The sequence below is a fragment of the Primulina eburnea genome, chromosome 2, assembly GCF_022965805.1.
Source record: "Primulina eburnea isolate SZY01 chromosome 2, ASM2296580v1, whole genome shotgun sequence".
Taxonomy (NCBI): Eukaryota; Viridiplantae; Streptophyta; class Magnoliopsida; order Lamiales; family Gesneriaceae; genus Primulina; species Primulina eburnea.
In genome coordinates this window covers 1,174,926-1,197,725 of record NC_133102.1, presented here as the reverse complement: position 1 = coordinate 1,197,725, position 22,800 = coordinate 1,174,926, and the positions used below count along the sequence as shown (strand labels likewise).

The 22,800-nt window shown below is 35.0% G+C and overlaps 3 protein-coding genes and 1 pseudogene across 8 annotated transcripts; 2 read left to right on the top strand and 2 right to left on the bottom strand.

Annotated features, from left to right (window-relative positions):
* Window positions 1–480: 480 nt before the first annotated feature.
* On the bottom strand, window positions 481–5,640 carry LOC140816915 (double-stranded RNA-binding protein 1-like). 5 transcript variants are annotated; one of them, XM_073176424.1, is made up of 7 exons: window positions 5,116–5,640; window positions 4,720–4,839; window positions 3,010–3,245; window positions 2,702–2,918; window positions 2,255–2,377; window positions 960–1,258; window positions 481–797 (listed from the first exon to the last, which is right to left on the bottom strand). In XM_073176424.1, the coding sequence occupies exons 1-6, from the start codon at window positions 5,471–5,473 to the stop codon at window positions 993–995; spliced, it is 1,320 nt and encodes a 439-aa protein (XP_073032525.1). In that variant the 5' UTR covers window positions 5,474–5,640; the 3' UTR covers window positions 481–797; window positions 960–992. The 5 variants fall into 5 exon arrangements, with proteins under 5 accessions (XP_073032525.1, XP_073032515.1, XP_073032531.1 ...); XM_073176414.1 differs by lacking the exon at window positions 481–797 and having other exon boundaries at window positions 828–1,258; XM_073176430.1 differs by lacking the exon at window positions 481–797 and having other exon boundaries at window positions 828–1,258; window positions 3,010–3,158.
* Window positions 5,641–8,081: 2,441 nt separating this feature from the next.
* LOC140816906 (membrin-11-like) lies at window positions 8,082–10,521 on the top strand. Its single transcript, XM_073176404.1, has 4 exons — window positions 8,082–8,449; window positions 9,433–9,553; window positions 9,645–9,791; window positions 10,021–10,521. Exons 1-4 carry the CDS (start codon window positions 8,190–8,192, stop codon window positions 10,180–10,182), a joined length of 690 nt encoding a protein of 229 aa, XP_073032505.1. The 5' UTR covers window positions 8,082–8,189; the 3' UTR covers window positions 10,183–10,521.
* A 1,256-nt stretch (window positions 10,522–11,777) lies between these two features.
* On the top strand, window positions 11,778–13,943 carry LOC140816893 (large ribosomal subunit protein uL30x-like). Of its 2 annotated transcripts, XM_073176389.1 has the most exons (7): window positions 11,778–11,935; window positions 12,653–12,836; window positions 12,920–13,017; window positions 13,098–13,155; window positions 13,277–13,356; window positions 13,450–13,552; window positions 13,640–13,943. In XM_073176389.1, exons 2-7 carry the CDS (start codon window positions 12,657–12,659, stop codon window positions 13,853–13,855), a joined length of 735 nt encoding a protein of 244 aa, XP_073032490.1. In that variant the 5' UTR covers window positions 11,778–11,935; window positions 12,653–12,656; the 3' UTR covers window positions 13,856–13,943. The 2 variants fall into 2 exon arrangements, with proteins under 2 accessions (XP_073032490.1, XP_073032497.1); XM_073176396.1 differs by lacking the exon at window positions 11,778–11,935 and having other exon boundaries at window positions 12,629–12,836.
* Window positions 13,944–15,709: 1,766 nt separating this feature from the next.
* On the bottom strand, window positions 15,710–20,178 carry LOC140816884 (uncharacterized membrane protein At1g16860-like; annotated as a pseudogene).
* Window positions 20,179–22,800: the final 2,622 nt, after the last annotated feature.

Here is a 22,800-nt window from a genome sequence, read left to right as displayed (position 1 = left end):
TGCACCATGTTGTGCATTCTTGTTGAGCTAAAATTTAATTTCCAAATAAATTTGGTCTAAAAAGATTAACTTTGGTCAAAACAGCACCGAGACGAGCGCGCGCGTGTGCTTCCCTTTCTAAAAACTTCTGGTACCCTTGGTAATGAGTTTATTTTACAAAAATAAATTTGATTGTAAGCATAAGGTGATTTTCTGAAGTTTATTTTTTAAAAATAATAATAATACAAATCGAAATCGTAAATTATTATCAAACAAACATATAAATATCATGAAATTGGTAGAACTATATTTTATCCCAATAAAAAATAAACTGGTGATGAATATGATAATAATAATAATAATAATAATTTATTAATAATAATAATAATAATAATAATAATGGCCAAAATACAGGCAAAATATAGCCATATTTAAAAACCCCGCTGAGTAGTGGGTAATTTTTTCAGTTTCCTATTAATGTGGTGTACTAACTGAACAACGTAAATTCCATTAGTACGTTTTTCATCTGGTTTGGAAAAATGGCTCAGGGCAGTTCCGCTCTTCGGGGCGGTACACGGCATCTTCCAAAGTCAAATCATGTAGATTTATCCATCTAGTTTCATTCAATGATTTCTCATTCTATGATTTCTGAAATTGTTACATGCTATTCTTCAACTAGGGAAACTAGAAGGGCTTCTCCCTTCAACATTTGAGGTTTTGTGGATAGGTAGATTCCCAGACCTCAGTAAATTACCAAGCTCTTCGCTTGCATTTTGTCGCATGTTGTTTAATTGTTCCTTTATGCCTTGAAGCTTTAGCTGCGATTACTAATGATTAAGCTGACCAGGTCAGCGGTTAATATCATTTTCTTTGCGAAGGCATGGATTCTACCACCACGGAGTTTGTTAGCCAGTTTTAACAAGAGAGATGCACTGTATCTATTCAGTTGGTCATCTGTTACACTAGATGTACAAGCAAACCTATGCTGCTGCAACTATGCGGAGGGTTCCTGGTTAAGCTTCCACTTTATAAGCAACCCATTGGTCATCGCTACAGGGCATCACAGAGGCACCATCCGGAATAGGAAAATCTGATTTGCGAGGAAAAACCACTGTTTTGCTACGAACAATGCGCGGGGATTCATGCTGCCCGGAAACAGGTTCAGTGACAGGTTGATGCTCTACTTGTGCAGATGAAACTTCAGGAGGGAGCAGAGCCGGCAAATTGGCTGTCTCGTTTTCAGGAGAGCGTTTGACTCTTTTGGCATTAATCTCAGTTTCTGGAGACAAAATGAGTAAAAATGAGTGCTCACTTGGACTAGAATCAATTTAGAATTAGAATCATAAAAACAAAAAATCATCATACATCATAGAACTAGAGATGCAACATCGCAAAATGAATTTATAAATTTTATAGTGAAGAGTAAAGATACAGTGAGAAAGAAATGAATGATAGGCACCCAACTAATAATGGCGACGCTTTAAGGAGATCACACCACGAATTACAACCAACAAGAACTCATCGTACCCAAACAATGGTAATTTAAAAGGTCACAAGGGTGGTGATCCTAATTCCTAGGAGGCCAATTTTGATATTAGGTTTTCTATTAAAATCAATGTTCAAAATGACGGGAGGCGGTGGCGGGGTAGGCGGTCAGTAGCGGTGCCTAGACGGTCGAATTTTGTTTATCAATTTTTTTATATGTAATTATATATTATCATAATCATGCAATAAAATTATAAATAATCATATTTTTTTATGTAATATATGTAATTAAATAATGTTTATGCATACAAAAAAGCTTCGCACAATATAATACAATCTAGAAAATGTGCAAATAAATATAAAGATACAAACTAACAAGATAATTAAGGCGGCGGCTGGAGACTGTTTGAGATAGGTGGTGACTGATGGTGAATGATACATGAAACCAAAAGTATATACAAAAAAAAGTGTGAGGTGTTTTTATTACATCTAGGTTTTTTAAATTGATTGACTTTAACTAGTTTTAAAAATTATTCGACTTTAACAGTTGACTAGGATTTTAAAATCATTAACCGCCTCTGTGGCCTGCTCACCCACCTCAGACAACGGCGGCGCTAGAGGGCCGCCAACCGCCTAGGCGGCCGCCTCAACAGCCATTTAGAAAACTAATTAAAATAAATTGTTACCATTTTATCCACTGCCAACCTTTGTATATAAAGACCATCCATATACCGTTGACATTAAACCACAAGCATACATGGGTGGAAATATTTAAATTTTCTGAAATCACCTTCATTTGCCACAAATTCATCTCGTTTCATTGTTTCCGTGGCCAGTGAACTCTGAGTAAGATTATCGGAAACAACACATTCCACGCTAGCTGATGCCTTTGAGCATTCTGTCACAAGGGATGCTGCAAAAAGATGTCCCTGGTAAGCCAATTAACAGCATTCATTTAAAACTACAATAGCCACAGAGGTCTATTACCAAAAATCAATTTTAACCAAGTGGAGAAGCACATAATAAACTTTCAGCAATTGAGCAGCTACTTAAATGGAAAAAAATTGTCAGGACATCCATCGCAATGAGGAATGGAAGAGCTTCTTAATTAAATTCTTATTTAAATTACATGTGGAGCTTACAACAAAAACAATCCATCATCATAATAAATTGCCATGCACAGTACCTTACAGACGCTAAAACCAAATCAACACCCAGTAAATTCTTAGTTTCTTACACTCTGTTAGAGCACAGTAAGCGACTGTGGCAGCATTCATCTCTGCCTGCTTTTTGTTTTTGGCTTCGTCACCACGAAATGTACTGCTCCCTATCTCCACAATGGACTGAAATACGGATCTGTGAGGTGGACCCCATTTGACAGTTTCATATGTTGGACAAAGAAGACCCCTCTTTTGTGCCAGTTCCTGTAGAAGGTTTTTGTACAAGCCTCCATCCTGATATGTTATTTTCAGATTAACAATAAATAACAAATTAGCAACATAATAATAAAATAATTGAAAATTTATGATTTGTTTCAGCACTAGCCTCTTGACTCTGGTCGATTTGCAACATCTGACAAGCAACCATTGCAACCGCATGTTCAGCCTCCTTTAATGTAGGGAAAAATTCCATTGTTTCGTATGATTTCCCATCAAATGACACTCTTGACTTAAAGCGGCGAGTATGCGGAGGCCCTTCGGATTCACAAGTGTAAACAGGTAAACTAAGATACCTCTTTTGGGCATGTTGTTGCAACCGGTTCTTATACATGTGCAGTGAACCTTTTTCAAAGGAAAACGAAAAAGAATAACGATGATATAACATTTTGGAAATAACAAATCCTTCCATCCACATTTTAAATCTACCATTTCAAATGTGAAACAAGATACAAGTTTTTTTTTTTGAGTGAATCTTGCATATTCCCATGTTTACCTTTCAAACATAGGGATGGATGTCCCAGTCAATTAAATCATGTGTTGCAAGTAAAAGGACTTTTTTAACAACAAAAATTTATAGAGTACGTTAGTTTCAAACAATGGAAAACGAGTTAGCACCGAATCATCGGATAGGAAACCATGATTCAATCTGTGTATTGACAGAAATGCTTTTATCGAATTGAATTATGGAACACAGATTTGGGAATCTAAACGGTGTCTTTTCAAATTTTGGTTTATCTAACAATGTAGCCAGGGGAAAAAAACTATTCCACTCGTCTTTATTGTATGTCACATAAATTGAAACCATTTTATGATTAGAGTAACTCATAACCGTTAGTCATTCTATAATTTTCCCCTTCACTCTAATCACATGCCCGGATTTTACCTATTGCACATCCCTACTCAGTTTTACAAACTTTTAGTCAGTAGGTCAACCCGGATACGTGCAGATGATTAAAATGGTCAGAATATATGATATTTGCAATCATATAATTAACAATAGACAAAAGAAATTAAATTTGATCAAAGGGATTTCTTCATGTCCAACCACCTTGGATAGAAGAACTTAAATTCTGGACCTGGATGATTGGTGTCAGACACACGGCACAAAAAAAGTACTTGCCTAGCACATGGTAAGTGAAGAAGGAAAGCTTTTCTAGCCAAAAACATGCTTTATAAATGTCGCTTCAATTTTTTATTTAAGTTTCTCCTTATGCAAAAGCCCCAAACCATGTTTTTGGAGTTAACAGGCCACTTTTCTCCAAAATTGGATGCTCTCAAAGAAAAAAAGAACATAAGAAGAAGAGATGAAAATTCTAAATGAACATTTCCCATTTGTAAGGCATGACCAGAATGGCTACATATTATCCCTGTAGGCTGTATTAAAAAAGGATAACTCCATATCAAGTTCGAAGTTTGGCCCATCATGCTAATTACTAGATGATGTAAGCCAAAGTTAAGAATTAAGAACTATTGATTTCATTTGGGAATATCTCATTTGTGTTCAAGAATTTAACAATTGTGACCATTGATTTCATGGGAATACTTTATCTGTGTTCAAGAACGACTAACAAGCTGATCAGTAAGACAGTAACTTATCATTCAATTTAGCAGTTGTGATGCAAATGCCCTTGGTTTTATAGTAGATCTTAAAGGCTCTGAAATATACAAATGTTTATCACCCAGCTGCCACCAAACTTTACGGAATATAAGTTTACACAAAAGTTCACAAATTGATAAAGGTATTAAAGAAATTAAGCCCACCAAAAGATCGTAACACTGAATAAACAAACATTTTTACGATCTTTTGAACTCTTACCGCCAGAACCTATTGGTGTTTTGTAAAGCGTGGAAGTTTGTGTCGTATCTCCCATATTCGGCTGCATCATGTCCTTGTGGACAGGTTCTGTAAGTGCACTGTTGTTTGGTGCCAAAAGTCCTGAAAATATTACAGAGATGCTCAAACAACGCAATGAAATACTTAACATCTTCAAATTATATGATTGTGAAACTGAAGAGTGCAAATTCTGCGGTCGAATTGAACTGAAAGGGATATAGTATCTAAAGGCTATGATTAAGTACCAACTGGGACTCAACATGGAGGTAAAGTAGTTTGTTTTTTAAGAAAAAAATAAAATGTGCTGCAGAGGCCAGTCTACAACAGCAGTCACCCCAAATTATTAAAATTAAAAGACAAATAAATCAAGATAAGTACCGGGAGGAGGAAGTGGAAGCGATGATGGAATTGGAGAAACTGGAACAGGCTCAACATCATGCGGCATAGGAGCGAGGGGGGAAGAACACGCCGGAACCACAGGCTGAACAAGAGCGGAGGGAGACTGTTGGCCACGAGGAGGCGTCGAAATATTGATGTGATCATAGGCCACTTTAGCCACCGAGTTTTGAGCTTCTTTAGCAGACTTGCATTCAGCCGGAGTCTCGAAATTGAGGCCGTTAACAACAGCAATAGCTTTGAATCTGGGAAGATGATCTGGGCCATCTTTGATGGTGGTGTATTCAGGTAGGTTCCAGCTCTTCCTCTGGCACAGCTCCTGCAATTTACACTTGTACATTTTCAGTAGGAATGAATCGAAAGAGGGATTTAGGGTTTCGGGGATTCGAAGGGATAGCAAAGCAAAACAAAACAAACAAAACAAATCTCGAAGCTTTCCGGTGATTAAAACATTTACTTCTGCTCTGATCCTTCTCTAACGTACGGACAAAATATGGCTTTTTTCATATAAATTAAAAAAATCTGATGTCACCCATTTCCGCAATTAACCATGAAATTTGAACTGAATTTTCTCTTTCTTTTAATAAAAAATGATACATTTATGATTTTTTTTTTGAAATGATATACATTTATGATTTATTCATTCAAAAAAACGAAAAAAAAAATACATTTTTTTATTTTGGAATTTATACAATTTTCTCTTTTTGACTTCTTTTAACAATGAAATCACATTTTTAATCTAATAAATTACATTTCTTTTAATGCGATTACGATGATTTTCAATTTTAATCATGTAACGTGTATGTTTTTTTTCCTTGCTTAACCATAGTCTGTCATGTCTGTCGATTAAAAAAACATCAACAATGAATTTTTAACTCTTGCATCAATTTATACAATGAATTTTGGATATTAAACATGAATATTTAAAAAGAGCATCCATATTCATCAAAACTTAGTATAGTATAGGTACACTAATCAAGTTCACAGTGCTCCCGTTTCCTGTCTTCAAACACCTTAAAAGCCTGCTCAGCCTAGCAAGATTCTGCAGCACATCATATTATTAGCCGCAACCTAGCTAAAATCCAACACCAAAAAATTGAATCACACACAAAAAATGTACCATAATTACCTCGAAATAATGTTGATCCCGAAACAAAAAACTACATAAAAAAGAAGAAAAATGAGCAATGAAATCTGACATTTTCTTCTATGGCTAGGGCATGAAGAAGCATGTTGTAATTAAAATATCCAATTCCCATCAAAAGCAACTAGCAATATATTAACAGTGGAGATATTTCCCGGCTTTCCCGCTTTCTCTATCAGCTCTGTGATTTCTTCTAATTTATCAATCATGTCGGGAAGAGATCAATTTAACAGTAAGAGTAATTTTCTATTTTAGAAACTGAACTAAATATGTCAAACATGGCCTCAGACCTTTGCAAAATCCGAATCCTACAATTGTTTTATACATATAACATTTTGATAAAGCAGAAAGTTGGTAGATCATGGCCGTGGGAAGATCTACATGCCCACACCCAATAAGAATGACAACGCCTAAAGTCCCGAGAATGGAATTAATTGAGTTAGTTTCCCCTCACCTTCTCAAAATCAGGAAGATCTGCAGTGGATTGCAAAGGGTAAAATGTAAAACAGTGGCAAGGGAAATCATGCACATAATAGTATTCCATACGCCAACAGATTTCGTGTTTTGGGGACAAGATCTCTTATGCAAAAATCAATGACGAATCAGCCACAGTAGGCAACTATTTCTTAGCATTATTAAATGAATGAGGAACCCACAAAATCACTAAAAAACGATGGGAGTGGAATGCCATCTATAAGCATGGAAAATTAATAAAATACCCAACATAAAGCAAATTGACAACCATTCTAGCTGAAACCAGTGAAATGTTCGAGTCTGTTATGTTACTCATCCGTGTGCATGCACAGAAAATTATGGAGTCAAAAAGCATTCCTTCGTTATCGCTGCTAATTTCATCATTTCCACGGCATACTGGAAAACAAAAAATACTTAATTTAGACGACATCCCTTCTAGAAAGAATTGAATTTTTATCTCTAAAGAGGGATTTGGTTACCGCAATCCCTTCTACCAAATTATGGAGGACGACCAGTACTGAAGAATGGAACTCACCTTTTGAAATTCGTAAATTCAAAGCAATTTTATTCACGATTTTATTTTTAAAAAAGGAAGAAAAAAACCAAAGCATATTCTCTCTACTTGTGTTTTTGGTAAATTTATGAGGTGGCCAGGTTTTCTTGAGAGAACAATTTCACTAGAAAACTCTCTAATGTAATTAATAACAACAAATTAAACGAGTAAATGGAGAGAAAACAGTACTAGAAATAGAAGACTGGTTTTAACAATCTTCTAAATATCTTTCAAATTATTAAGGTTATAATTATGTAAAATTAACACATATTTTTTAAAATTCTAAATTGTTTTCTATTCCTATGCGTAGTACCACGACTTTCGTATCCTGTCACCTGCAAGAAACCATGAAAGATGTTACATTCAGTTGTGACTGTGGAACTTTCTAGTCTGATCCGTCTGTGATTAGTGAAAAGCAGTTTAAGAGGATAGATCGGAGATTCACATGAAGAAGTCGCCGTCGCCGTCTGCATCAAGTTCAGCAGCAAAATCCGCTATGCTTTTCTCTAGTCTCGCCAACTCATCGTCGAAGGAGGGGGTGCATTTCATGAAGTTGTCTTTTCTTGATTCTTTCTCATCGGAACCGTCATCTAAAACAACAATATCCGAACTGTACTACACAAACCTATAATACAACACATCCGCTCTATATAAAAAATAATAATTTTTCATTAATGATATAAATAAGATATTCGTTTCATAAAATGTGACACCATCTAGATAAATTTTGCCTATTAAAAAATGGAGACGTGTGCATAATATAATTTTGATAAAGTTCGGCGTGCAAATGCGATGCCTAAACTTTCAGAAGGAATCAACCTTTCAATTTATTTCCGCCTTAGAAAAGAACGTTAATTTTACAAATCATCTCTAAAGAAATTGGCCATGGAGGCGGAAGGAGGCGGCGGTACTCTATCGGAGCTGTACTCAATCTCCAAGAGGCTGTTACTGAGGACGAGAGACGCCTTGGAGAGGCTCGAGCGCCTCGAGTACTCGTCGTCAGCAAATGCTGTCATTCCCGGGGCACCTGATGATCAATCCACTGCGGTTCGACGAGATATCAACCAGATCCAGTTTTTGTGTTCCGACATGGATCGCCAATGGCGTTCCATCGCCGCCAAATCGCAGCGTGATCTCTGGAAAAGGTGCCGTTAACTTGTTTTTACGTTTTTTTTCCTTTTTATTCATTGGTGGGTGTAAATTTAGGTCATGAATTGGACGGATTCTGGATTGTTTGGCACGTTTGTTGTTTAATTACTCTCGATTTGTGTGCGATTCAGGAGCATCGCTTCCTAGTTAGATTGATTCATGGAGTAACAGGAGGAGAGGGGGATTGTTAACTTGTTGGAAATCGAAAAGAATTCATTCGATTTGATTGCTGTATTTGGAATCAAGGCATATCAAATCTATTATTTAGATTAATCGTACTTGTTTAGATACTTGTAGGTAATTTGATTTCAAATTCATTCATCATCAATTTGACATCCCCAAAAATAAAAATCATTTGAGTATCACCTATCAAATGTTTTCATCAAATATTAAATCCATCAACCCAAATTTAATCCCATGGGTTTCCTGAGAATTTTGGTTTGCTTTTGTTGCAGTGCAGGGTTTTGGATCTGTTTGGTGGAACTGGGTATGGCTGGTTATGATGGTTATGCTAATTTCCTTATATCCTGGTTCAACTAAAGTGATAAAGAAATGTTTATATATTGATTTGTAAATAACAGAATTACTTATGTTCATTGCCCTCTGTTGGATTTTCCTCTGTTACTACTTGTTTTTTTTTCATGTTGATATCTTTTGTCCTGATTGCATGTCAAGACTCTTGTACCATTTTGTGATAAAGGAGGGAAATCTTTTATCAAATATTAAAAGATTTCCTAAAATCATATGTCGTCAGTGCATTTAGAAGGTGAAATAAAATTGATTCAAGCTTTGTTCAACATAGAAGCAGGAGGTTGAAGAATGGACTACTTTTGTCAGTGGTCCTTGTTTTATTCTGATGAAATCGTATGCCTAATCATTAATGTTGTTTTAGATAGAGTTCAACCTCTTGACTTACCTTTTATCAGAGTTTATAATTCATGGAGTTGCTCAATTTTTTATTCTCCATGATGTTGCACAGAAAAGTGGAACAAGTCAGCGAGGAGGCTGAGTCATTAAGAACTAGTCTGGATAAATACTTATCACGGCATTTAAAGCGAATACAAGAAGCCCAAGAGAGGGCTGAATTAATTGGAAGAGCTGTATGGACTCTTGAAGATACTCTCTAGGACAACTGTTTTTGTTCAATTCTTTAAATCAACTTATTTGGTATTGATTTCCCTTTTTCTTCAGAATGGAGATTCACATATATTGAGAATTTTTGAGGAGGAAGCACAAGCGTCAGAGTCTGTACGCAGGTCGTCCCATCTACTAGAGGATGCTTTTGCGACTGGAGTTGCCATTCTTTCAAAGTATAGCGAGCAAAGAGAACACTTGAAGGTAATTATTTGCTTCCGTGGCTAATACAATCACTCCTTCCTCGGTACTGTCATAAATGTTGGTATTGAAATACATGTAGCAAGTAAAACTTTTACGTAACATAGCAAAAAAAAAAAGAAAATACACTGGAATTTGAAGATTTTTGCAGTTGAGGGTTGCAGCGTACCGGTTTTAAGCTTACATTTACTGGTTTTGATACAACTCTTTACCCGTATGCAACTCTGAGCAGAGGGCCCAGAGGAAAGGATTGGATGTGCTCAACACTTTGGGGCTATCAAATTCCCTGCTAAGGCTGATTGAAAGGCGTAATCGTGTTGACAAATGGATCAAGTATGCTGGCATGGTTTTTACGGTGATTGTCATCTTCTTTTTCTGGAGGTGGACCAGATGATCCTATCAGCGTAATCAGCTCCCAAGCCAATATAGTTCCAAGTTTGATATCCTGCATGTTATTTTCTTATGGACGTTTCCGTGTTAAAGTAGGTCGAATCGATTGTTGTTTGGCATGGGTAAATGATCGAAAACACCGTAGAAGGAATTTGTCATCCAAAGCTACTTGGCTACAAAGTTTACTCGAGCAACGGAATCGATGGAATCAGTCTCACCTTCATCACATGAAGAGACAGATGTACATGAGTTTTCAAAAACTGAGAACATAATATTAAGTTCAAATTTTGTAAAGAAAAATTCATAATATTTTTGTAAGCATTTATCAGTATTCTTTTGACAACCTATGTTATTTTTCTTAATGACATTCAAGTATAAATTTCCATCAATTAAAAAAATTATGCAGCAAGATGATTCTTGACTGTTGTTGGGCAATTAAATGTGTGCGACGAAATCGGATCCATATATTAGTTAACTTGAATTGATATAAAACCGTAGGAATGCCGCTCAATTCTAGAGTTTTCTTTAATAGAATCAATTTAAATTTAATTTTTTTAATCATGTAGTTTGATAATAATAATAACACAAAAATTGATATGAGATTACTTATATGTTAATTTTATAAGGCACTATCGCCTATCTTTCGATCAACTCATGGATGATCATAACCCCAAAAACATAACAAAACTCCAAATCATAATCAAACCGGAATTTTTTTACTCTTTTAAAACCTTTACGCCCAAACCATGTTCCTAACTTGTTGAAAAGAGCTTACGTTTCACGGATATACATCTTCATACGTTGATCTTTCAAAAACATAGAGATTTCTCGCAAGAAAATATCATATAATTAGAATACACACATCAATATCAAAATACATAATATTGTTTGGATAGTGCTTCAAAATTTGAATAAAACTTGCATTTGATCTTCAGTAGGGAATAATTCGGACTTTGGGAACACAATTTTAGTCTTCAAACAAACGAACTACTCGAAAATATTCCTAATCTATAGGGTGCAGTTTTCGAAAAGTAGAGGAAAGGGGGAGAGAGGCGGCTATACGTAGAAAAGGATAGGAAAAATGGTTTTGACTGCGTTAGAATTGAATTTTAAATTGTTAACAGAAAAGTCTATGGGCCGGAAACTGACCCATAAAATATAATCTTTTAAAATACTCTTCTTCTCTATATTTTAAAATTAAATATTATACATACATTTTTAAATAAAAACTGCATGATAAACATATATTATTTTAAAATTCTTAAATATTGCTCATAGGCTAGCCTCGATTCTTTTTGTTTCATCGGAATAAAGAGATATTAATAATAAGCAAAAACTTGTGTGAGACGATCTCACTATCTTTTATTTAAGTCATTTATGAAAAAGTATTACTTTTTATGCGAAGAGTATTAGTTTTAAAATGAATATCGGTAGGGTTGACCTGTCTCATTGATAAAGATTCGTGAGACCGTCTCAAAAGAGACCTAATATTAATAATAATAATAATAATAATAATAATAATAATAATTAAATGTTCATACATAAAATTTGAAACATTATTTCAAATACGGGTTCACCCCTTTGACTATATTTACATTTGGTCAAATCTCAGATGTAATGGGCCTCGCCAAGCCCGAAAATTACAAAGTAGCGCCGCCGATATATGAACTAGGGCTGTTCCCCTTGCACCAATTGAAGTACACTCACTACAGCAGGGAGCCCTAATTCTCCTCGCAGAGGCGCCAATTTGATCTGAGGTAATACGCGGGCATGAAGCTCAGCAGCATTTCCGTTTTAATTATTTTTATTGATTTCCTTATTTTGTTTATATGCATGATGGATGGATGGATGTTTAATTGAATGATGATGATGAGTGAATGACAACATAGGATACGAAATCTGAATCCCATGATTCTATTTCTTGTCTCGAATATTTCTGGAAATCTTTATTCTGTTTAGTTCTTCTAGCTAGACGGTTCTGTTTGATTTGTTGAGCCCTGGCATGCAGGATAACTCCAAAGAAGATAAATTTGTTTAATTTTTATGTTTGAAGCATTATTGGATTAGTTAAGATTCTGGAAAACGTTCTTAATTTTGCTAATCTGAGGTCTGAGATTTGAGAAGCAAGAGAAACGTATGGAAATAAGGCGTCCGTAGAATTTAAAATTTACCGAATGTCATTCAGATGTTATGCTGCACAATCTTACCATAAATCTGTACCAGTGGACTGGTTAAACCTTACATTGTGAAAAAATCCCATCTCATCACTGCCAAGTCCTCCACGAATAAAGGCGAGCATGCAGACAAATTCGTAATTCCTGATACCTTGTTGAAGCTAAGGACGTATTTAGACACATTTTATTTAAATCTGTTAGTAGACTAATAACCTAGTTTGAAAGTTTGTAATATTAGAGTTTACCACCCTCAAGGCTGGTTGTCATTTTTTGTTTTGTTCTACTTGGCTACTGGGATAGAGAAATGGGTGAGGAGGTCAAAGGTGAAGTAGTACCTGAGTCAGTTTTCAAGAAACAGAAGAGGAACGAGGAATGGGCCCTTGCTAAGGCAAAAGAGCTCAATGAAGCAAAGAAGAAGAAATCCGAGACACGAAAGTTGATATGCTACAAGGCAAGGCAGTATGCTAAGGAGTATGAGGATCAGGTATTAGTTGAATTGTTTTTTTGTTAGAACCAAAATGAAACATAATATTTGCTGAATGTCTTTGTTTGCTCTACTGTTTTCAGGAGAAGGAGTTGGTTCGCTTGAAGCGTGAGGCTAGATTGAAGGGTGGATTTTATGTTAATCCAGAAGCTAAGCTTTTGTTCATTATCAGAATTCGTGGGTAAGGCATTTACTTTTCAATATAATTTTATAGTTATATGAGCATCTCCAAGCATTTTCATGCTGTCATTTGGCTTTCAGAATTAATGCAATGCATCCGAGAACCAAGAAAATTCTGCTGCTTCTTCGGTTACGTCAGGTTATTGATCCTAAATTTTATTGGAATGCTCCATTTATAAGTTTTGCTCCTCTTTTCAATCAAGTGTTTGCTTCCAATGTTTTTCTATATTCTAATTAATCATTTGTTTACTCTTGTGTAGATCTTTAATGGTGTCTTTTTGAAAGTTAACAAAGCTACAATGAACATGCTCCACAGGGTTGAGCCTTATGTTACTTATGGGTAAGCCACTGCTTTCATTAACCAAAATAACATCAACTCTTGGGAATCAAAAGAACTACCAAGAAACTTCTCACTGCTATATAATGTTGTCAGGTACCCTAACCTCAAAAGTATTCGTGAGTTGATTTACAAGCGTGGTTATGGGAAAGTAAATAAGCAAAGAAATGCCTTGACTGACAATTCCATCATCGAACAGGTTGAGACTTGGACAATGTTTTGTTAAAACTGCTGTTAATTTCAAGTTTTCCCCCTTTTTAATTTAGTTGTAGCTGAGCTGTTGTAGGTGCTGGGTAAGTACGGTATAATCTGCATGGAGGATCTTATTCACGAGATTATGACTGTTGGACCCCACTTCAAAGAAGCAAACAACTTCCTATGGCCATTCCAACTCAAAGCACCTTTGGGCGGTTTGAAGAAGAAGAGGAATCATTATGTTGAAGGTGGTGACGCTGGTAATCGCGAGGATTACATCAATGAGCTGATTAGGAGGATGAACTGAGTATCCTTCATTTCTGCTTTTCACAAAAGCCTTTGTTTTAGTGCCGAGATTTTTTATTTGAATTAAATTGAAGCGACTTTGGTCGGTTGGCTCTTTTACCTTGGTGTCTCCTTTAAGATGCCTGGGATTTACAAGTCAAGTACCTAACGATCGACTTCGAACTATATATCTATTACATTTACTTTAATCCATTTATCAAGCGAATAATAATTCTTTTTTTAATTGTTCTTAATTTTTGGAAAATTTAATTTATAATTTCACGATCTTTTGAGCTGAAGCACCTGTCAAATGCTTGCCACAGTCCGTGCAGATGTATCTCCTTTTAACTACAAAGCCACGAGGCAGGAAGCAAATCCGACACTTGATCTCCACATCCACTGCAACCACCTTGCCAATTGATTTTCACAACATTATTTCACTTGATCTCTTTCCTCCTCACCACAAACATGAACGCAGCTCATATTTATTAGTTAATTTGTTGCTTTTCTTCCGCTCTGATTTACTTTTCTTGCCTGCTCTTTTTTAATATATGAAGGTGAACTTTTGTGATGAGTTACTCTTACGTACGGGGTTGGGAGGACGCACAGGGACTGATCAATTGGCCGCTTGGTGGTTGTTTGGAACCAGACGCAATCCTTTACCAATCAATCGAATATTGATTAATACGTAATAGACAACAATATAGTATAATTAATAAAACAAAAATAAAGGACATCGGTTAATCGACAATCACAAATAATAAGTCAGGTTCGAACATAACTTATACACGATCATAAACATATGTTAAATAAATGGAAAACCGTCAGAAAAATGACGAAGTCAAGGGCGATACACTCATCGTGCACACTTATTAGAGCACCGATGAAGTATGTAATGAAATATATCAAAATTGTGCATTATATAGATGAGTATCATCTCATTGACACTCACGTAAATGTACATGATGGATATACAATATATCAAAACTATATATTATGAGTATAATTCCAACGGTTGAAATTTATTTGGGCCATGGTGTACTCGCAGCTTTGCTTTCTAAAAACACAAAGAAGAATTCAAAGTAGAAATTTGAATTCATTCTTTGAAACTAATAAATATTTGGATTCTTGCATATTTTTATGTTATATTTGAAAAATGTACCTCAACAACATATATGATGGCATTGATTACACATTTCAGATAATTGTTTATGATTGATTGCCTGTCGAGTGTACGATCAAATACATAACATAATTGACAATGAAACAAATGGCCAATACAATCATGTCTCTTCAATTCTAAGCAAGAGGCCCACGCTCATTCATATACAACTCCAATTTTGATATAAATCTGAATCAATCAACTATAATAGAAAATCTTAAAAAGAATTAATCTTTTAATGTAATTGGTTTTCGATCACTGATAGTACTATTGCATGATAAACACATTTTCGATTCAATCCGACTCATGAAAAACATACTTACTGTATTTTGAAATTCTATGAATCTTTAAATTAATTTTCTGTGTATCACATGCATGCATCTCATAATCACGGGTAAATTAGAATGCTGACGAAGAATAATTTTTTTAAAAAAAATCAACATATATATAATATAAATAATTAAATTCACTCAAGAAAAAGTTGAACAATGGTAGGTTGAAATTAGATTATAAAGCCTCATAAATTGCATTTGAGCAAAAATAGATCTCCATGTTGTAAAATTTAGAAAACCGAATTTTTTTGCCCTTTCTTCAAAAATGTTGGTCAATACCGACAACCTCAAATTCAAAAAGATTCAGACGTAAAAAGTTACAACATAAGTACATACTTCATTTCCAAGCAAAAGAGAGTGGCAAAAAGCCACAAAGAATATCTCAAGACGAAGAACATATATCCTTGTCTAGGAGTATTTGCCATCTTCGACACAACCAAATTTTCACAAGATCAAAGAATAGTCAATTAACCAAAACAGTTCCAACAGAACATGAATCTACAACTTCTGGTAAATTGTCAAGGCTCCTCCACAATACCTAAAATAATCACACCAACGCTCTTTGAAAAACTTCCTGATCAAAACGAAATTGAGTTGGAAGAAACTACACGAAAACTATACAAGTTTGCCTTCATGTTCTTGTGTTTCTAATATTTTACTCTCTGATAAGAGAAACCCGTTATGGTATGTAAATGTTGCCCACTAAACTGGTATAACATCTATCTTTGAGGTGTCCTCGCATCTCAAAACGACACCTTCAAGACTTGCAGGCAGAATGCATTTACTCCACTGGCATCCGGTTGAAAAGGGTTCTGGAGGAGGAACGATCATTAAAACATTCTCATTTCGCTGCACCACGCCCATAACACTTACGGTGCTGCCTTCTTTGATGTACCTAGCAAGTGTTCGAGATAATAAAGGTCAAGCCTGGCTAGTAGGTTGAAGCCCAGATAACGGCCAATTTTCGATACTATAATTGGAGATATGCACCGAGTTTATTGATCATCAGGGAATATGCGAATTCACATTATCTATCCACAATGACTGCACTTGGTCAATTACTATAGGCTCAGACAATGAGAAACCAAATTACCCATCTTTCCATTATTGCTCCATCGTTTTCAACATTGCTTGCATAATAACCATTAGCATGAAATTCAACAATATAGAATGTTTTGCAAGAAAATAAATATCTTACCCTTCTTTCAAACGCATTACACGGTCATCTCTTGAAAGATTCCTTACTCCTAACCATCTGGAAAAATCAGAAGATGCATCCCCATTCGATGGATTGATTTCAACAACCACCGATTCATCAACATAGGGCGTCACTCTTGCACCATAGCCAGTCTTAACCAATGCCCTCAATCCAGATTGGAAATCGGATATATAGAAATCAACCACGTGCCTCTGCAGTCAGACAGTATCTATTAAGGGAGTGTGTGAATTTGGGAGGCAAACAACACGTGGATCAAATACATTTCACAATTAACTAACTCTGAATAAGTGAGATTCAGATAAGTTTCGATCATGGCAGGCTGCAGCAACCAAATGAAAGCCAGTACTACTCTAAAGTGTAGACTTATGAAACATGCTTGATACAATACAAATGGACAACATAGAAAACTTGATAATAACAGACAAAAGGTAGCATGCAAATAACTCAAATGTGCAAATCAAGTTAGTTATAACAATCGTCGTTTTAAATAAAAAAAAAATCCGTGAGTAATTCACGTGAAAGAGCAGAGCCAACTAGTTAATTTTCAGAAGGACAGATAGTCCTTTCTCACCTCTAATGCGCGAAGGCCCCAGGTAAAGCGGCGATGAGTGGGATTTGCTGCTTTTGAATCCCATCCCCTGTACTCATATAAACTTGTGGAGGTATAAACACAACGGGGAACTTTCTGGAATGATGATTCAAGAGGAACATTTCCACATGTGACAACCTACAAAGTCAACATTTTACTGGTTAGACCAGTTGTTTAGAATTCATCAATTACATGAAATGAAATCAAGCAATACTTACTATTCGTTGATGATACATACAGTAACAAAGATGACAAACTATCATCATACAAAATCAAACATAGTGCCAACCTAAAATTTCCAAAGAAGAAATTAGATGAAATGTTGTGTGTGATGCCACATGAATTAAATTGTCACATGCCAATTTAATTCCAATGTCATGAATATCGGATGCCAATTACCATTTCAAAAAGAAAGGACAACTAACAAAAGTTGGGGTGAGAACTTAACATGTCACGGCTTTGCTAATGAAAATTAAGATCTAATATTAATGATTCTCCATGGGAATATCAAATACATAATTTTATAATCCAAACTATCATCTAGCCGATATATTCCCAGACAACCCTTCAATTTCCATGCTACCATTACAGGCATGTCTAACCGCAGGATGTTTCTGTATAATCATTTGACAACAATCACATAACCTAGCTCTCTAAAATAAAATGTGAGCTAATGTTCCATATAAATCCAGAAAATACTTGATAAAGCAGAGATACGAGGCATGTAACATCAACTTCAGATAACATGGAAATAGATATTTCTAATCTGACTTCTTGAAAAGAGGCAGGGGCACACAAAAAAGCAGGATCAGCGTAAATTATTCATAGAACATGTAACATGAAAACTTATATAAGCACAATTCAAGACATATCAACCCCCGAAACTTTAACAAATTGGCCATCTTTCGCAGTTCGTAATTCAGCATCAGGATAACTAGCTATATAACTGGTAACAGCTCTTCTTCCCCAACATGTATTCCAGGTAAATACTGTAGCAACAGCAACAAAAAGTACAACAACGACAAGAAGAAGAATAGGATTGTGAACAGCTCCAAGAATAAAACCGCCAGCAATAAACCCCATCACAAAGAGAAGAATGATGGACCAAAGAATTGGCTTTGGAAGCTCCTCCGGAAGGAATATTCATCATCCTGACTGAGGTGGGTAACAGCCTGATTATTCACAACAGAAGCATTGTGCAACTTCATTGATCCAATCGACTCCAAAGGGCCAGATGTTTTCCTAGGAGCCCCAGATGAATTCAGTGGACCTGAAGTAATAGGTCCAGATGTAATTAGACCCGTGGTTGGAAGAACTGGTGGAAGAGGACCAGAATTTTGACGAGAAACAGCTGTTCCTCCTCCTTGAGGACCAGATGATTTTTTTAATGGTTCCCCATGTTTATTAAGTGGACCAGAATTGGTCTTCTTCATAGAGGCTGACCCAGAAACCCCTCCAGAAGAAACAGAGGCACGATTGACAGAATTTAATTGGCCTGAGTGAGAAGATGTGCCACCAAATGACCCCGTTCTTGTCGGAGCATTACTTATAGGACCAGATTTTCGGGACCTTGAGCTGTCCATAGGGATGTCAAACATCTTTCCAAGCTCTCCAGACCTTTTGATATCACCACCAGTGTAAGGCATGGCGACTGAGCTCATTGAGGGAGTCTTCTCTTTTGGTTGTTCAGGGCGGCCAGACACATATAGGCCATTGCTCAACTGATGTGAAGGAAATCGAGAACCCATATCTCAGCCGCAACTCTCCTCAGAAGGCCAAAGGACAGACTTTTGAATAACTATACACCGAACAGCCACTAAATTATGATGATAATTACAATGCAGTTCAGAAGCTCAACCTAGCGTGCTCGCTTCCAGTAGGATATTATACCTACAAATTAAAAAATAATGATGATCACATTTACATGCTAAACAAACTCCTCTAGTCAAGTTGAAACTCAAACACATTGTTCAAGATGTAAATATACCAAATTTGAGATAGCATCAACAGATGCATTATGAAAACCCCAGAAAGCAATTCAGTAACTGGAAATGAGAATTAGAAACCGAACGAGAATCCACAGCAAATTCAACAAAACAAGAACAGAATCTGAATTAGCAAATTGTACTAAAAGGCCTCGAGATAAAGTGATTGTGATAGAGCGAACAGCAGAAACTCAACTATATCAATTTTATCCTAAAATGCAGGAGAACCTCATCCTTAAGAGGACCATATGCACATTTCGCACAAAGAGGTACCGAAGATTACCACAAGGGCAGAAGAAAACTACACTATAAACGCTAGATCTGGAAACAAGTAACTAATTCCAATCATCAAGACAGTAAATAAAATCCAAAAGGCACATAGAATTACTCAACTTCGGCTTAACATTATCAGGAAACAATAAAACACCAGACTTCGCATTCATATCCAGTCGAGCCTCGAGTGGAGTAGGCAACTTCACAGATCCAACGAAAAACAGACTACAGCAAAATTACCCAATCCCTCATTGTATTAGAATGTGACGAATCAAGCGACAAACGGGAAAATAAAAGATCCATTTTTGGACAGAGAATACAGGAAATTACAAAGATCAAGTTCTGAAACCAGAAATCCAAGAAAACTTCAAACCCATGCCACAAACACATAATCAAGAAAACCCATGTCTTCAATTTGAACCCAAAATGGGTGGAATGGATAGATCATCGAACCCACACGCAAGTCAAAATCAAATCAAAACAAGAAAAATGTAAAGCAGAGTACCTAAAGACCACGGAGACATTGGGGGGTCGAAGCTAAAGAGAGAGAAGAGTTAGTTGCTGAAGAAATGCTGAAGAAAAAAAAGTTAAATTTGGGTATATCAGTAGACGCAGGGAAGAAAAGTGTGAAACTTGAAAACCCACACTTCCCCCTTGTCGATTTCTGTTGGTCCATCGGTTTTCTACTGCTGATGTGGATGTCGAATGACGGTTTTACGCTTCCGGTCGACATGGAATACCCGTCCTACCCTTCTTCTCCCAGTGTTGCTGCTACATTCCAGGGCATGTTTGGCTCATTTTATTTCTTTCTCACTCCTTGTTTGGGAACTATTTCGATACGTGACTTGATGGTATTTTGCTTGTGTGTTTGTTTAGACTTTACTCAAGACAAAGATAAGCATTGGCCAAAAGTGACGTCTCGATGTCGATGATTTATAGCTCATTTGAAATCAGAATTTTAAATAATAGTTCGAATTCGAAACTTGATTATAATAATCTATCATCGTTCAACTAAAAAAAATGGCGCGAAACAAGATTCAGTTAGTTTTCGTTATTATTGTATTTTGTTGTTATTTATTATCGAACGTTACAACATGGATAAAATAACTATGTTTGTATATGTAATATTTGAAATTTTCACTACTCATACAAGAGTGGGTTTCGTGTGAGACCGTCTTACGGATCATAATATGTGAGACGGGTCAACCTTATCCATATTCACAATAAAAAGTAATACTCTTAATATAAAAAGTAATACTTTTTTATGGGTGACCCAAATAAGAGACTCATCTCACAAATACGACCCGTGAGATTGTCTCATACAAATTTTTTTCCATCTTACAAACGTGAGATTATAGAGAATATGACGTATATTTTACCTTTTTAATAGATATTATTATGTTATGAAATTCCTCTTTTGTACCATCATTATCTTAATGTCAACATGACACACGTCTCAATAAACAAATTAACATTTAAATGATCACGCTATGCAAACCTCATTAAATAAATTACACTATATTTTAATATAATTTCTTTAAAAAATTATATGTTATTCGTATAATTTGTATCATTAATTTTTTTTTTGAAAATACATGTTTTATCTAAACAATAATTATGAAAATTTAAAAAAAAAAATCAACTGTACAAGGTTTGACAATTCAAAAACTCAAATCATCTTTATCTTTTACAAAGAAGGCATAAATTTGTGTGAGACAGTCTCACGATCACGGGTCATATTTTGTGAAACTGATCTCTTATTTGGATCATCCATAAAAAAAGTATTGTTTTTTATGCTAAGAAAATTATTTTTTATTGTAAATATCAGTAAGATTGACCCGTCTCACAAATAAAATTTCGTGATACCGTCTCACGAGAAATCTACTCTTACAAAAAAAAAGATAAAATCTTTAATTTATTTTTGCCATACAAAATTGATCCATGTATATTATATGCTATCTAGATTTTATTTTTTTCCTTTAATTGTTGAAAATATTTTCTATGTTCTACGTTAAATAAATGTATTATGCCAGAAATCGTGAAATCAAGCCCACCAATATGCACTTGCAAAGGTCAATCTATTATTATATTTTATTTGTTTATACCTAACTCTTCAATCATTAGTTATTGGATATTTATATACCAAATTACCCTTGAAAACACAAATTAAATGCACCACGTTTCTAGAATTGAAAATATACTTTATTAAAAAAACTCAAATAAAAACTTTAGTTTCCACAATGCCTTTTTTTATACCATAATAAATATATTGCATTTTATGATTTTTTAAAAAATACTTAGGATACTTTTGATTGCACGTCTTTCATATTTATTTATCATTTCGACCTAGATAATGCTTGACTGGATTTATAAAATAAGTTGTTCGACAGCTTATAAATTTTCGATTATCCTGCAAGATATGAAAAATGAATAAAATTAATCGCTTGTGATATGAGTGTCCAATCGGGGTGGTATATAGGGCAGGGGACAAATTTTGTTGGGATGTTGGTGGGCACACTTTTTATATGTTGCTTTTCTTGTAGAGTTACTATCAATCATGAGAATGTCTTTTTTTCAATCAATTGCGAATTTAGTTACACCTTGGATTTTTTTTTTTATGAAATTTAAAATATATTGGTGTATGTAGTAGGACGGGAAATTGGCCTTCAGTCTCCAGTCGTCGATTTTTTTTGTCTTCAGTCCCTAGGTACTTTTTTAGTACCACATTTCCACATGAAGTGTACCATATTTCCACATGAAGTGTACCACATTTTGTATGATATAGTACCACAATTTTGTGGGTAGGGAGTGAACCCAAATAAATGTTTTGATTGGGGATTTTTTACCAACTTTCCCGTTGTAGGAAATCTGAATTATTATCATTTTATTAATTGGTATATTAAAATCCAGAGAATTTTATGATAAAATATTAATTTATTTTAGTACGTTTGAACGATAATGTCTAAAGATTGAGTTTAAATTACATACTTGAATAGATAAAAGATTATTTATTCGGGTTCGGGTGTACCCATTTATTTTTGGACTGGGCTGTTGAAATTTTTTGTAGGGCTAAACTGAATGAAAGCCCATACATAAAACTTTGTTGTGTCTTCTTTCATACACGGTACATCTCCTGAGTACGGATTTATTTTTTCCTTTGCTTTAATTAAAATTTTACAAAACCTTTCATCGAAAATTTTATTTTTTTGAAAAATATTTAATATCATTTTCATTCATATTTTAAAATCAATAAATATCTTTATATATATTAAAATTTTTAGAGAAATGAAAAAAATCATTAATTTGAAAATAACAAAAATTATCATGTCTCAAGTTATATGATTGTCCAAGTTTATATGAAAAAATATATATTACAAAACACCATAAAAGTTTTTTAAAAAAGAACT

What these genes read in the sequence shown, in the direction of transcription:
- LOC140816915 (XM_073176424.1), bottom strand. Translation starts at nt 5,473, where the DNA reads ATGTACAAGTGTAAATTGCAGGAGCTGTGCCAGAGGAAGAGCTGGAAC. An exon ending in GCTTCCACTTCCTCCTCCCG is followed by an intron (nt 4,840 to 5,115) that starts GTACTTATCTTG and finishes TAATATTTTCAG; the next exon opens with GACTTTTGGCACCAAACAAC. An exon ending in TTACTGTGCTCTAACAGAGT is followed by an intron (nt 2,378 to 2,701) that starts GTAAGAAACTAA and finishes ATCTTTTTGCAG; the next exon opens with CATCCCTTGTGACAGAATGC.
- LOC140816893 (XM_073176389.1), top strand. Translation starts at nt 12,657, where the DNA reads ATGGGTGAGGAGGTCAAAGGTGAAGTAGTACCTGAGTCAGTTTTCAAG. An exon ending in TTCATTATCAGAATTCGTGG is followed by an intron (nt 13,018 to 13,097) that starts GTAAGGCATTTA and finishes TTTGGCTTTCAG; the next exon opens with AATTAATGCAATGCATCCGA. An exon ending in ACAATTCCATCATCGAACAG is followed by an intron (nt 13,553 to 13,639) that starts GTTGAGACTTGG and finishes GAGCTGTTGTAG; the next exon opens with GTGCTGGGTAAGTACGGTAT.
- LOC140816906 (XM_073176404.1), top strand. Translation starts at nt 8,190, where the DNA reads ATGGAGGCGGAAGGAGGCGGCGGTACTCTATCGGAGCTGTACTCAATC. An exon ending in CAGCGTGATCTCTGGAAAAG is followed by an intron (nt 8,450 to 9,432) that starts GTGCCGTTAACT and finishes GATGTTGCACAG; the next exon opens with AAAAGTGGAACAAGTCAGCG. An exon ending in AGCAAAGAGAACACTTGAAG is followed by an intron (nt 9,792 to 10,020) that starts GTAATTATTTGC and finishes AACTCTGAGCAG; the next exon opens with AGGGCCCAGAGGAAAGGATT.